The 14,143-nt window shown below is 33.3% G+C and overlaps 1 protein-coding gene across 1 annotated transcript; it reads right to left on the bottom strand.

Moving 5' to 3' along the window:
• Positions 1–331: 331 nt before the first annotated feature.
• On the bottom strand, positions 332–12,862 carry LOC111059241 (ras-related protein Rab-13). The gene is made up of 6 exons (XM_022346864.2): positions 12,564–12,862; positions 7,803–7,863; positions 6,303–6,441; positions 4,254–4,343; positions 3,040–3,156; positions 332–532 (listed from the first exon to the last, which is right to left on the bottom strand). The coding sequence occupies exons 1-6, from the start codon at positions 12,682–12,684 to the stop codon at positions 440–442; spliced, it is 621 nt and encodes a 206-aa protein (XP_022202556.1). The 5' UTR covers positions 12,685–12,862; the 3' UTR covers positions 332–439.
• Between the last annotated feature and the right edge of the window lie 1,281 nt (positions 12,863–14,143).

Raw genomic sequence — 14,143 nt, 5'->3', positions numbered from 1 at the left:
ATCATTGTGAAGCAGAATTCACCAAGCGTCGGATTGTTCACCCGCAAATAGGGAACGTGAGCTGGGTTTAGACCGTCGTGAGACAGGTTAGTTTTACCCTACTGATGACATGTCGTTGCGATAGTAATCCTGCTCAGTACGAGAGGAACCGCAGGTTCGGCCATTTGGTTCACGCACTCGGCCGAGCGGCCGATGGTGCGAAGCTACCATCCGTGGGATTATGCCTGAACGCCTCTAAGGCCGAACCCCTCTAGGCAAGGTGGCGCCGATATCACCAGGAGTCCCAAGTGTCGGAAGGCTCGATCAAATATGACTTTATTAGGCGTTGCACCTGATTCTGAAGCGCATTCAAAGAAGTTGAAAAAATGTAGGGGATTATCACCCAAAGAAACAATTCTTGCCCTCCCCGTTCCATCGACGATATTTTCCAAATGTGCCACTAGCACGAGCATTTTGATTCCTCCTCCTTGCTCTGTAGTGACAGCTGAAGAGGTAACGTGAATCTCTCTTGCTCTTTGTCCGGAGCAGATTCCTGCACAAATAACAATGACAAATTTAATGATTCTATACTTAAGATCACACTTGACACTTTATACCAACTGTGAAAATAAGCAAGTTATTGTGAAATAAATCAATGCAAAGTTTGTGGCCGACAATTGTTTCGTATTGGCAAGAACAGTTTAAATCATGATCACTTAATAATTTGAGTAACAAAAGTAAGTCACACAAACAGGAAAAAAGCATGTATATATTTATAGAAACTGATGAAAAACTTACTATAGAAACTTATCAAAATCAAGATCTATAAAAAGTTTACAATATTCCACAGAATTGCAGTTTACAATATGACATGTGGACAAATATACACAAAATAACCGGAATTCCCCAACAAGACTTTACGTCTCTATGTAAAGAGGGGAGGGGGAGGAGCAAAGAAAGTTCTGGACTCGCGGCCATAATGAAGAAGTTTGTTTACTTGCTGTTAGTCTGAGCTGATGAGCTGATTAACGTGTTATTAGTAAAAATATTATAGTCTAGTTTGATGTTATAGTACCTTAAATGTGATTTAAAATTTATTTTTTAAAACCTGAAGATGTAGACTACTGAAACTAGTTGTTATAATTTGTATTTTTAATCTATTATTTCATTAAATTAAAAAAAGGTACTATAATTCTATTTTATAAATAATAATGAGTAGACCTGAATTCATACATTTTAAGAAGTTATAGTACCAATATAGTGCAGTAAACGTTGATATAATAAGAATTAGACATATTGAGTCTCGCTTCAAACTAAATTGGTGTCATGAACTCTATCTATAGACCTTGATCGAAACGAACTAAATTTAGTTATATGTACAATAGAATTCATACATTTAAGAAGTTATAGTACCTATATATAGTGCAGTAAACGTTGATATAATAAGAATTAGACATATTGAGTCTCGCTTCAAACTAAATTGGTGTCATGAACTCTATCTATAGACCTTGATCGAAACGAACTAAATTTAGTTATTAAATATTATAAAGTTATTAAGCTAATAAATTTATAAAATATTGTTGCAACAAATGAAGTATTCTGAAAGTTAGTTTAAGTGAGGACGAGAAAACGTAACTTTGCATACTTGTACAATAAGTTAAAATGGTGATAGCTAAATTATAAGCTTTTTCTCGTGTACTGATCAATAGTAGGCTGTACGATTTCTTCCATTGATAACGTATTCCATTTTTGTGAAATGTTATTTCAATGGGATATAAACAATTTCATTAGAATTTGAATACAAAGAGAGGTTTTATAGTACGAGTGGGAGTGGTGGAGGGGAAAGACAAAGTATGGGGGGTTTCAAGTGAGTTGGCAACATTTTGTAGTGCAGGGAAAGTTAATTTGGTTATTTTGGCAGGAAAGGTTAATTTGAGATTTTATTTTTATCGGTTGAAGTATTGTATATTTATGAATCTCAAATTGTCAAATCTCAAAAACATCCAGGTGGATACGCAAGTATATAGTAAGGCCCACATTAAAAAGACAGTGTTTGATTAGCAATGGTATTGCTATCCTTGTCTATCATTCAACAAAGCGGATAGCGCTATCTTTCTCGCTTTACTCTGTTGCCAGATCGTCTTTTAAAAATGTAGAATTAATAATTAATTAACAAAATATTCCATCTTAATCATGAAAATCCATTATGAAATTATTGAAAAATATAATTTCTTGCTTGATAAAATATACTTATTTTAAACGAGAGTTAATATTACATCAATAAACCTGTATCAGCTACCGTCTACAGAAGGCATTGACAAGACATCGGCTACGTTTTTCTCCTATCTTTCTTCTCTGCCATTATAACGTGGACCTCACCATAGTTAGGGTAAATAATGGGTTCTGCTAAGGTGAAAAGATTCGTTGGATTGCTTCCAACAATTGTGTGATCTTCAAATCTAATATTGAATGTTCTGCCAGTTTTGACAATGTAAAATTTAATTCAAGTTTTTATCTGGCAAGAAATAAATTTGGCACTTCATACAGAATCGGTGATTGAGAACATACAAGTTAATCATTGGGAAAAATGATCATAAGACTGTATCATCTTGTTGGCTGAATGTGATAGCCCACTAACTCTAATTTTGTAAAATCATCAATAGAAATGATTATGAAATAATAATTGGGGATAGAATAATTCAACAGCTAAGAAACCATTGCAGACGAGAACATTTTACATTTTAGATACATTTTTTGGACTCAAAATTTTGTGCGGATTAAGTTATCATTTAGGTTACGTAAGTAACATAACCTTTAGACTGTGTACTCCAAATTAAGGTTTGAAGCAGTTTTGGGCAAATGCCTGTTGTTTTATCTGGATTGTATTTGCATATGAATAAATAAATAAACATGACTTGTTCATTTTATTGTAGCTCTAATTAATCGATTTTACTCGAGTTATTTTGAAAGCTTTGTCCATACGGAAAAAATGTTTGATTCAAACTTTTGTTACATGACAATTAAATATTCAATTAGTTAATTTTATTCGAACATGCTCACCTTTTGACGACTTAAATTATCACGAATTAATCTAGCTAAAGTTAGGAATGCTTCACCGATATTTATGTCTCGTTTGCAAGACACCTCAAAGAACGGCATATCATAATATTCTGCCATCTGTAAAAGAAATTGATAGAGTTAAATATAAAACATAATAAAAGAAACTGACAATATGCACACTAGTATAATTCATAAGTGTTTGGTTGCTGGAAGAAGACTAGCTTGCTTATTTTTCTGTAGGTAGATTGACAAAAATTTAGACATTTTATGAACCAAACAGTTGATAGTTGAAAATTGAAGTGTAAATCAAAAGGGGAAATGTGTAATGTGTGGTGTATATCAATATTTGAAGGATCATAAAATATCTATACTTATTTGAATTTTTGCTTTTATTTGTAAAAACAGAAGAGAATTCACAAATATATTAGTAAAAATATTTTCTAATCTATTATTTCATCAGGGCTACTTGATATGTTAGTTTAAAAATAATTACATAGTACCCTTTGGTTTTTAAAAACGTTCTCTATAAAATACAATACCAACTTAAAATATAAAAAATATTAAAGAAAAACTTGAAAATGGATTGAACAAACCGAAACTAGTTGTTATTGTGTTTTATATCAAATTTTTTTTTAAAACAAAAGGGGACTAAGGAATTATTTTTTAACAAGTAGTGAGAATACATTTAACGAGACCACATTAATTCGAAACCCATGGGACTCCGGAAAAACGAAGAATATGTTAATCATATTATTTCTTACTGTATCTTATGTAGGAGATACATGACCGTATATTCCAATTATGGATAATTTGCAATGATACAAACAAGGTCGAATCACTGAGGTTTCACAGCATTATTAATTTATTCACAACATTAATGATTGGAAGCATGCAGATATAATCTATGTAACTAATTATGATCTACCTAATCAGCAACAACGTTCCTTGATACAACGGATTATACACATTTGAAGGAAAATGAACTTGGGAATCAGTAAGCTAGAGATAATGATGTAATTATTTCTTAGATTATTAGAGCTCTCTTTCAAAACTCAGAGAGTAATATTGCTGAGTTTACAATCTATTATTAATTTATTCACAACTATAATAATAAGAAGTATCATAATATGAATCACCTGGTTCAAAATACATTATTTCTTATATTCTTGCCAACAAATATCTATGTAAATTAAATAAATTTGGACTAATCTTACCTTCTGTCCACTGTCGTAAGCAATTGTTCGTTGTGACACTTCGTCGCATTTATTTCCAGCTAATACTATAACAACACCAGGAGAAGCGTACTGCAAAAATAACAGAGTAATAAATTAGAACAAAATTGTATATAAGTTTCAACTTTTCCGGCTGACTATCTATGCTGAGCTGGGGGTTAAGTGGAAGAGAGGGCTCTTATTGCCTCAATTTCGCCCACATCACTTTTAATATTGAGAAGTGTGGATAAAGTCATTTATCTATCTATGTATCTATCTGAGCATGGAAAACTTTTTTGTCAGATTGATGGCAAATAATTATTGGAAGAAAGATTATTAAGGGTAGAATCCGATTTAGTAATTCTGATAGTGGCGGCTGGTGATTGAAAATACTGGGGGTTGCTGTGCTGTTTTTATAATATAATCTTCAATAACTGGTACCTTAATTGACACGCGTCTGATGTGTGGGGAGGCGGGTGAGAGTTCAACTTAATGATTAAAACAGATATTTATTCAATTTCTGATTCTATCTTTACACAGCAATAAAAGCCCATCCAAACAAAGCATTCTCCAAGTGAAATATGGCGTAATTGGCAGCTGAGAATTTTCAACTCTGATAAAGATGAACAATGTAATTTTTTACAAAATGATAAATAATTATTCTATATTCCATGTTTCCTGGACGAATGGAGATTGCATATTACGACACAAAAATAATTCAGGACAGTCCATTTTTTATTGGACCTACTTGTTTTGTTTCGAAAATATCAAAACAATTGAACATGATATTTATTATAATGTTATTTTATCATGATGATAAATTATTACATCATGCTATTGAGGCTGTTATACTATTATATTACAGCCCCATCAAAAGATTATATACTCATGGGAGAGCAGATAGCAGACTTTCACATTGATCAGAATCTGGTAGGGGGTAATTTCACATCTAGTGTGGTATGGACTGCTAGCGCCTCAAGCGGATGGTTGCAGAAAAATTGCCACCACATTGGTCTTATGGGCTCGATTAGAAAAATATATCACACTACTAATATACATAGTAATAGTGCACGTACATGAGTTTGGTTGCAGGAGGATTGCAACCTCCAATGCTATATTCAATATTCAGTTCCACCACAGCGTCTGATTTCGCGTGAACTGCGTGCACGTTCTACAGTTTGCTGCTCTTATTATAGGATTATGATGAAATTGTGAAGCTAATATCAGTAATTGAGATAATAATAGAATTCAGTCACTTCATTTACTCCTAAAAAATAATTTATCTATTATCATCAAAATGAAGGGGGTTGTGCAACCATGCAACCTTAACACGAGCCGCCACTGCATTCTGAACAATCAACATTTTCTTTCATTATCAATAATTTTATTTGTTATTCAAATCATATTACTCTTAAGAATATATCTCGGCTGGCAATTGTTTAATCAGGCCGTAAATGTATGTTTTTAAAATATTGTATTGTGTGAACCTGAATAATACAGCGTTCTTTCTATTCTATTCTCTTGCTAAGAAAGAGCACCCGCAGTATGCAGCTTGTTCATGAATGAATAAGGAATTTTATTTCCACCGTAGAAAACAAAGAAATTTCACTCATTTATTCATGTACGTATACAATTCAGTTGAAAACCAGACATTTGCCCAAAACTGCTTTAAACCTTAATTTAGAATACACGGTCTAGAGGTTATGTGAAAATGATTAATTTGATTGACAAACAATTTTGTTGGTGTTTTTCCTCCATCATGAAACTTTCTTCTTCACAAAGCAATCTATTTGAAATGGGGTCTTCCATTCAGGGATACTCTGTATTCTTTGAGGGCTTTCAAAATTGAATTAAACAGAATTTGATAAGCGAGCACCAAAGAGGACAAAAAATGAGACTAACAGTCTTAGTTAACAAAAGGATAGTAACAAAAATTTGATGAGAATTCTCATATTTTGATAAGCGTGTCCCAAAAACAATGGAAAATAAGACTAACAGTCTTAGTTAACAGAAGGATGATAACAAAAATGAGCATGAGAGTACGGTACAAACCTCCTTAATATCGTGCATCCAGTGAGAAAGGTTATTGAAGGACTCTATTCTAGTTACATCGTACATCAGAAGTATTCCCATGGCTCCCCTGTAATAAGCTGTCGTTAGAGTTCTGAACCTCTCTTGGCCGGCCGTATCCCTGTGCAAATCAGTCAATTTTTATCCATACAATTTTAGAGCTGGACTTGTACTCATATTGAATTTATGACAAAAGCTAATAATAAATGGAAGTACCCTTACAACTAAAGATTCAAGCAGCACACAAATATAACATATGAATGAATAGACTAATACTACTCCTTGGTGCTACAGCCCATTCAGAGCTTTTGGCCTCTTTCAGAAAGCCTCTGCATTCATCTATATTGGCAAAAATAAATACTAGGGCCATTTCAACCTCCGATTGGCCATAAATAGAGGACAAATTAATGTATATAAAAGAATAAATCTTCCACTAAAAGATACTCAAAATAATTATTATTCTTCAACATAATAGCCGTGAAAGTTGAGGCATTTGTCATACTTGTGGATCAGCCTACCAAAACCCTCTTCATGAAATGCTGCCGCCAAAAGTAGACTACGACGTTTGATCGCCTCGTTAGTTTGGAAGCTCTGCACTCAAAGTCATGTCTTGAGTTTGGGGAATAGTATAAGTTATCATTAGCCAAGTCAGGTTTGCATGGTGATTGATCGAAATTATCACATTTGATTTGCTGGAGAAGCCGTTTGGTTACACCAGCAGTGTGAGGCCGAGTTGTCATGGATCACAAAGAATCCTTTCAACTGACTTAAATTTTCCGACACCATGCACCCACAGTATCATCACTTATAACGTTTCCTGCGTAAACTTGAATAATTCTTCGTTGGATCCAAGCTATGTTGAATTACAGCCTTTTGCTTGCAAAAACGAATAAGGCTAGGAAGCTTAGCGGGATACTAAAGTGGGGCGACCATGTTTCGGAGTCTATAACTCGATAAAAATTTACGATCTAGCCACACAGATCACTGGCCGTTTGGTGGGGATGACTAGCTGTTAAGCTCTGTAAAAATCACCCCCCTACCGCTTGTTACTATCTTGTTACTGATATGTGATCGGAGGTTCAAAAAATGACCCTCGTACTAGATCAAAATGAGAAGCGCTTAATCAATTCTTAAGCAGTTTTTCAAGTGTAATAAGTGAGTGATCACTTAATAAATGATCGAATTCATAAATTGAAGTGACTTCCGAAACAAACACCTGGAAAGATGCACATGAATTGATGTCCTAATTTGTTATTTCAGCACAGCTTCAATATTGAATTTGAAGTTAATTTTGCAATTAAATAGGGCCAAAAAAGAATTATGAGAATTTTTATTAGAATGAAATCCTGATGGATCAAATATACATATTGATTGAAATGTATGAATTCAGGGCTAATTTTTTTAATTTCAAAAAAGTACTATAATTATATTTCATAAATACATATTGATATTAAAGTTTAGGAAATATTGCATGGTACATACCATATTTGCAATTTCACTCGTGCTCCATCGACTGTGATGATTTTTTGCTTGTAATCAATGCCTGTCAAAATAGAGAAAAGTATTAGAGATATATATAATATAAAATATAAATTTTGAAAAATCAACCCTTTATAAACTCTTAGCACCGGTTTCTAGTACTTCTATTGAATCTAATGGACCATCAAACCTATAGATTATATTTTATAATTATATTTTCACTTTTCACTATCACTGTGGTGTGAGAATGCAGGTTTGGTAGCCTTAAGAGATATAACATATAAAATATAGATTAGGTTATATTTGAAGTGAGAACTTTTCGATATCATTTAATTTTTCAAGTAAGTTTATTTCATTCATCCATTTGAAATAATACACGAACGAAATGATTTATTGCCTGATAACAATGCACTTGCTATTCAACTCCCTCCAAAGGAAAATGAATGCATGCAGATTGCACAATAATAGACAACTGTTGAAGGGACACAATTAAACTGTTGAAATGGATCGTCATCACGCACTGTTATGATTTCATACCAATTGAACAAAACACGCAAAGGGAATACAATATAAAAAGGGAGGTAATCAATGGCAACAATGCGAAATTGGTCGGCTGAAACTACAACAACATTGGGGGATTGGAGCCGCAGGGAATTAGGGCAAGAGTGGGTGGCTGGAGGAGGGAAAATAGGGAAAGGTTACGAGGGGAGAGAGGTAGGGAATGGGAGTGAGAGGAGTCTTTACTCGGGAATTCCCGGCAAATTGCAATGACACATAGAAGGTCACAAAGGTGCTCAATAATGCAAGTATACTGGGACACAATTAGCCCTAGCCAGCTGATCTCTTGAATCAAATAGCTATGGTAAGATTAATTTTAACCTGACAGCATTGGGTAAATGGGAAGCAATGATATTATAGTAAGATATATAACCTGTCAGAATGATTGGTTAAATGAAAAACATTGATTGCATTCATAAGGAAAAATTCTGCCAGTACATTGTAACTGAGATTCATTTCAATCTGTCAGCATTAATTGAATGAGAAGCACTTATGTTATTCATAAGGAATGCTGACAGTTTCAAGTGAATCCCACTATAACAGTCTCCATTTTATTTTAGAATAATATATAGAAACATATAGAATTATTTTGTTGTCAATTATTGTGAGCTATCATAAGTTTACGGAAGATAATCTAGTTTATCCAGTATCTGTTTTTTCTTTTCCAACTATTGTATTGTTTGCTCTAATGAATAAATACATAAGTTAATATAATCACATTCTTATTTTCAGGGCTACTGGAAGTATTGAAACACAATAGAATATATCAAGAACCCTTTCATTTTATCACAACACGACTAATCTCAATTCTTCAAGAACTATTTTCAAATGGAAAATATATTCTATTGCGTTTTAATGCTATGACCTGTGTATATTCATATCAAAGGAGTTTTATTCTGCTTTATAGGATTTAAAATCAGTGGAGCAGAACTGGCTCAGTGGTCTGGGCCCTAGACTTAGTTTTAAAAACTTCAACATTCAATATTAATATACAGAGTGATTCAAAATGAATGCCCTAATTACGAACAATTGTATTTATTTTTTAAAACGATGCACACAAAGCAATTTTACATCAAATTACTCACTGAAACATCAAAAGGTACATACACCATGGTTTGTTAACATTTACTATAGTGAGCTCCACGTTATATGGCAGTGAAGAAACATGGGAGAAAACGTTGCCAATCCTCTGTCTTATCAATGCCTTCTATAAACGGTAGCTGATACAGGCTTATTGATGTAATATTAACGGTTCATTCTCGTTTAAAATAATCAATTATATTTTATTAAGCAGAAAATTATATTTTTCAATAATCGTATGATGAATTTTCTTTATTAAGATGAAATATTTTGTTAATTAATTATTAATTATACAATGTTAAAAGACGATCTGGCAACAGAGCAAAGCGAAAAAGAGATAGCGCTATCCGCTTTGTTGAATGATAGACAAGGATAGCAATACCATTGCCAATCAAACACTGCCATTATTACGTGGACTTCACTATAGGAACTTTCACTTAAGAATAAAACAATCTTATGAGTTTTATCAGAGACAAACAAATAGCTTATCGTTTCTCTATGGTTTTATACACAATCGTATAACTTTTCTCTGGTTATGCTTGAAATGTACAACTTTGTTTTTCTCCGTATAAGTTTAGTTTTCTCTGCTTTAGGTGAATCTAGTTCATAGCAATGAGGTACCTAGTTTGATTTTCTATTTCACTTCATGCAGTTACCTGACTCTTTTATATTCTCAGTATTAATCTACTGACCTCGTAGACACTTTATCTCTAGTGTGTAGCTCATCATGGTTTTGACTTTCTATTAATTAAAATATATGAGTTATGGTAAGCCGGAGTCGAGTGATGAGTTCGACCTGTAAGCGTCAAAGTCAATCGACGTAAATGGGGGATCGAAAACCCTCATCAAACAGTGTAGCATGAAGGAGATTCACCTCAGTGAACGTTCAAGTGAATTTTCACGAACCATGGTGTTTGAAACCTACTTTTCTGTAGATGTTGTCCGCGCCTAAAAAGGAGGGCACATAGAACACCCATGATACACCACCATAAACTTGATGCTTCTGAGTAATTTGATGTGAAATTGGTTTGTGTGCATTGTATATTAAAATAAAATATAATTGTTTGAAATTAGGACATTAATTTTGAATAACTAAGTTTTATAGTTATACATTGCTTTCGAAAATGAACACGGAAAAGGACTCTTTGCCCTGAGACAGAAAGCATTTCTTTAGCAATTCAATACTATTATTGCAACAGTGGTTTATAGGAAGCGTATCTTGAAGGTGAATACTTTAGATGTTTGATACCCAAGATTTTGTATTGCACCAGATAAAATTGATTGATCACAATGTTGAAAACTGATTATCAATGGTGGACGTACAATATTTCCTAAATTCCCTCTACTACATCCATGAACAGTTTACTGGATAGATGGCGACAAAAATGTAAGATGGCAGGTCAAACTATATTAAGCTTGTGCTCATCAAAATATTCCTATACTTCGTAGAATAGATTTCTCTTCAGCCAGGTCTCAACTCGCTTTCTAAACGTTATACCCTGCAGGCTATTCACACCAACAGGCAGGTCGTTGTACAAATGCAAAGATAGGAAATGAGTCCTTTCTCTTGTTGGTTCTGCAGCGTGGTATGTCAATTTTATTTATTATTTATTTAATGATAATCATTACATTACATCAATTTGGGAATAATCCCATTTGACAGGTAACTTGTCAGTACTAATACTAATACTATAATACATACAATCGAAAAATAAAATATTTATTCAGGAAGTGTCAAGTATCATTAAGTAAGGTAATTATATATATATATATATATATATATATATATTATATATATATATATATATATAAAATCAATTTTCTTGTTAATAAAATTATGTGATTGCGTAAAGGCTTTTCTCAAATAACATTTTTTTGACTGTCTGCTTGAATAGACTGATTCAATGTTTCGAATGTTTGTTGGCAGCCTATTATAGAGTTTCATTCCTGAATAAAATGGAGTTTTTTCAAAAGCTACATTTCTATGGATTGGAGGAAATGCAATGTTATTAATCATTGATATAATAATTTCAAGTCTCCTTGTGATATGTGCATAAAGATCAGCTCTCAGCATATGACTATCCTTGGTTTCCTTGACATGCAGCAGACTGGACAGTAAATACTATACCAGTTGTAAGACCGTACGGTTGAACCAGCTCAACGAAGATTGGCCTACAGTGCTCAAGATGCCCCACTGAGGTGATCCCTCAAAGTGCTTTTTTCTGGAGCATCAGCACACTCTTGCAACTCGCCGCATGCCCTACAGCAGGAGTCTATACAAAAGATGGAAATGACAAAGGGCGAAGTACATCGTCACTAAATCTTTTCTGCTGAGGAGGACTTCGAGTCTATGAAGTAAGTAGACTACCCGTGCCAGCCTGGGTCAAACTCCATCGATGTGGCCTGTCCATGTTAGCTTGAAATCAATAAAAAATTTCAGGGATTTTATTTTTGATTTATGAGCTGAGTTGGCAAGGCTGCTAAGTCCACAGACTGGATGCTGAGTCACAACGATGTAAAAAAACTTCAAGAATTAGTTTTAAAATTTGGTTTAGTGAATGAGAAGTGCACTAATACACCGCAGCACCAGTGCTTAATAATACTAAATTGTATTGGAATCGGCTTTAGAATTATTGATCTGACTATACCTGGTAATAATAAAAATAGTTGAACGTTTCTGATGATTATTTGAGTTGAGGAAAAAATATTACTAGTGTTTTTTAAAATGTTGGTTTATGTAAGAGGAGAAGGATGTTACATTATAGGACTACTGAAAAATTAAACACAAGAAAAAGTTTCATGATAGCGGTGATAGCTTGTAGAAATACTGGGATAGGCCTATAGCTTCTTTTGACAGCGTCCTTCAAGTAATAATTGGCTATGAGTAATAAGTAATAGTTTACTTAAAAAGCTTAAAGTTTGAAAAGCTACAAGTAATAATTGGCTCATTTAAAAAATAAATATTATATAATAGCTGAGTTATCTAAATATCGTCAAACAGCATTAGGTATACAAGCTATTATTGTTTTTGTTGGCATTAAATTGCTACACTAATGATACAACATAAATAAAAACTTATGCGATTACTTGGCAAGGAATGTAATGTATTGTTGAGAATGAACTCACCAATAGTTGCAGTATATGTATCATAATAAGTTTCATCACAATATCTGTGCACAAGGCAGGTTTTTCCAACATTGGAGTCGCCCAAAACCAATACTTTGTAAGTTGTGTTAGACTCAGCCATTTCAAAACGTTATATCACTTATAAATTTAGTGTGTCATGAGATTAGAAATTATAACGTTTCTCCCACCGATATAATTATAACTATTGATGAAATTTAAAAAAGTATTTTGTATTCACAAATTTACAAACAAAGCGAACTGCAAAAGAGCAGACGAAATCAAAACTCGACTGTTCGCTGTTCGACTCTGCTACAGCTGATTTTGTTGTACTGTTACACAGTTACACCAACCTAACAAATTGATAAAAAAAATATGAATGGGAATTTGGATTCTTGCACAATATTTTCTAGATATTGAAAAAAATGTAATGTGATTCACTAGATTCTTATTTATTTGTTTTTGACAAAGCTGCCATTGAATATTGTGAAATGCTTCCCCCTTCAGGGTCTGGTTAATATGCTATCTGTGATGTAATAGGATCGCTGTGTATCCGCACACTTGGAATTGAGGCCTTGTGATGCGGGTTGCCTATGTCTTACCAAGCGGGCACAAGTTACTTTTTAAAGGATGATGTGATAGCCCTTGCTAGTCTCCTAGGAAAGAGACGCATACCAGTAATTTGAAAGAGCTTATAATTGACGACTATCTATGATACCGGTATTAATAAAAATCGTTAAAACAATTTTTTTCAGAGAATCGAAATAGAAAATTTGCAAAATTATATTCATGTAGTTATTTATTGTCCAAACCGAAATAAATATTATCAAGATTCATTCATTCAATCAATCATATCACACTCTCTAGTCATCAAACAAATTGCATGAAAAAACTTTCTGTTTAGAATTTTATCAATTTATACAAATTTAAATGGTACCAATTAAAGAAACGGTAATATTACACTGTAAAACTCGCTCCTCAACTATCATAAACCAGTAATTACAGGGTTTTTTACTTTCCTTGCCCTATTACCATAGGTAAGGAAAGTATTGCTTTCCAAAAAAAATAAAGGTACCCTAATTTCAAGTTTTCTATAAGTTTCAAGGTCCCCTGAGTCCAAAAACATGATTTTTGGGTGTGTGTATGTGTGTGTGTGTGTGTGTGTATGTGTATGTGTGTGTGTGTATGTGTGTATGTGTGTATGTGTGTGTATGTGTGTGTGTGTGTGTGTGTGTGTGTATGTGTGTATGTCTGTGAACACGATAACTCCATTCCTAATTAACCGATTGACTTGAAATTTTAAACTTAAGGTCCTTATACCAAAAGGATCCAACAATAAGAAATTCAATAAAATTCAATTCAAGATGGCGGAAAAAATGGCGGATAATTACTAAAAAACTATGTTTTTCACATTCTCTAACGATTTTCTTCAAATTTATACCATGGATAGCTATTTATAAGCCCTATCAACTGACATGAGTCTCATTTCTGGGAAAATTCCAGGAGCTCCGTAATATTCTTGAGAAAAATGGCGGATAATGACTAAAAAACCATGTTTTTCACGGTTTTCTCGAAAACGGCTC

The sequence above is a fragment of the Nilaparvata lugens genome, chromosome 8, assembly GCF_014356525.2.
Source record: "Nilaparvata lugens isolate BPH chromosome 8, ASM1435652v1, whole genome shotgun sequence".
NCBI lineage: Eukaryota > Metazoa > Arthropoda > Insecta > Hemiptera > Delphacidae > Nilaparvata > Nilaparvata lugens.
Note: the sequence above shows the minus strand (reverse complement) of the source record. Positions and strands in the feature narration are given on the sequence as shown.

What these genes read in the sequence shown, in the direction of transcription:
- LOC111059241 (XM_022346864.2), bottom strand. Translation starts at nt 12,684, where the DNA reads ATGGCTGAGTCTAACACAACTTACAAAGTATTGGTTTTGGGCGACTCC. An exon ending in CTTACGACAGTGGACAGAAG is followed by an intron (nt 3,157 to 4,253) that starts GTAAGATTAGTC and finishes TTTCTTTTACAG; the next exon opens with ATGGCAGAATATTATGATAT. An exon ending in ATAATTTAAGTCGTCAAAAG is followed by an intron (nt 533 to 3,039) that starts GTGAGCATGTTC and finishes TTATTTGTGCAG; the next exon opens with GAATCTGCTCCGGACAAAGA.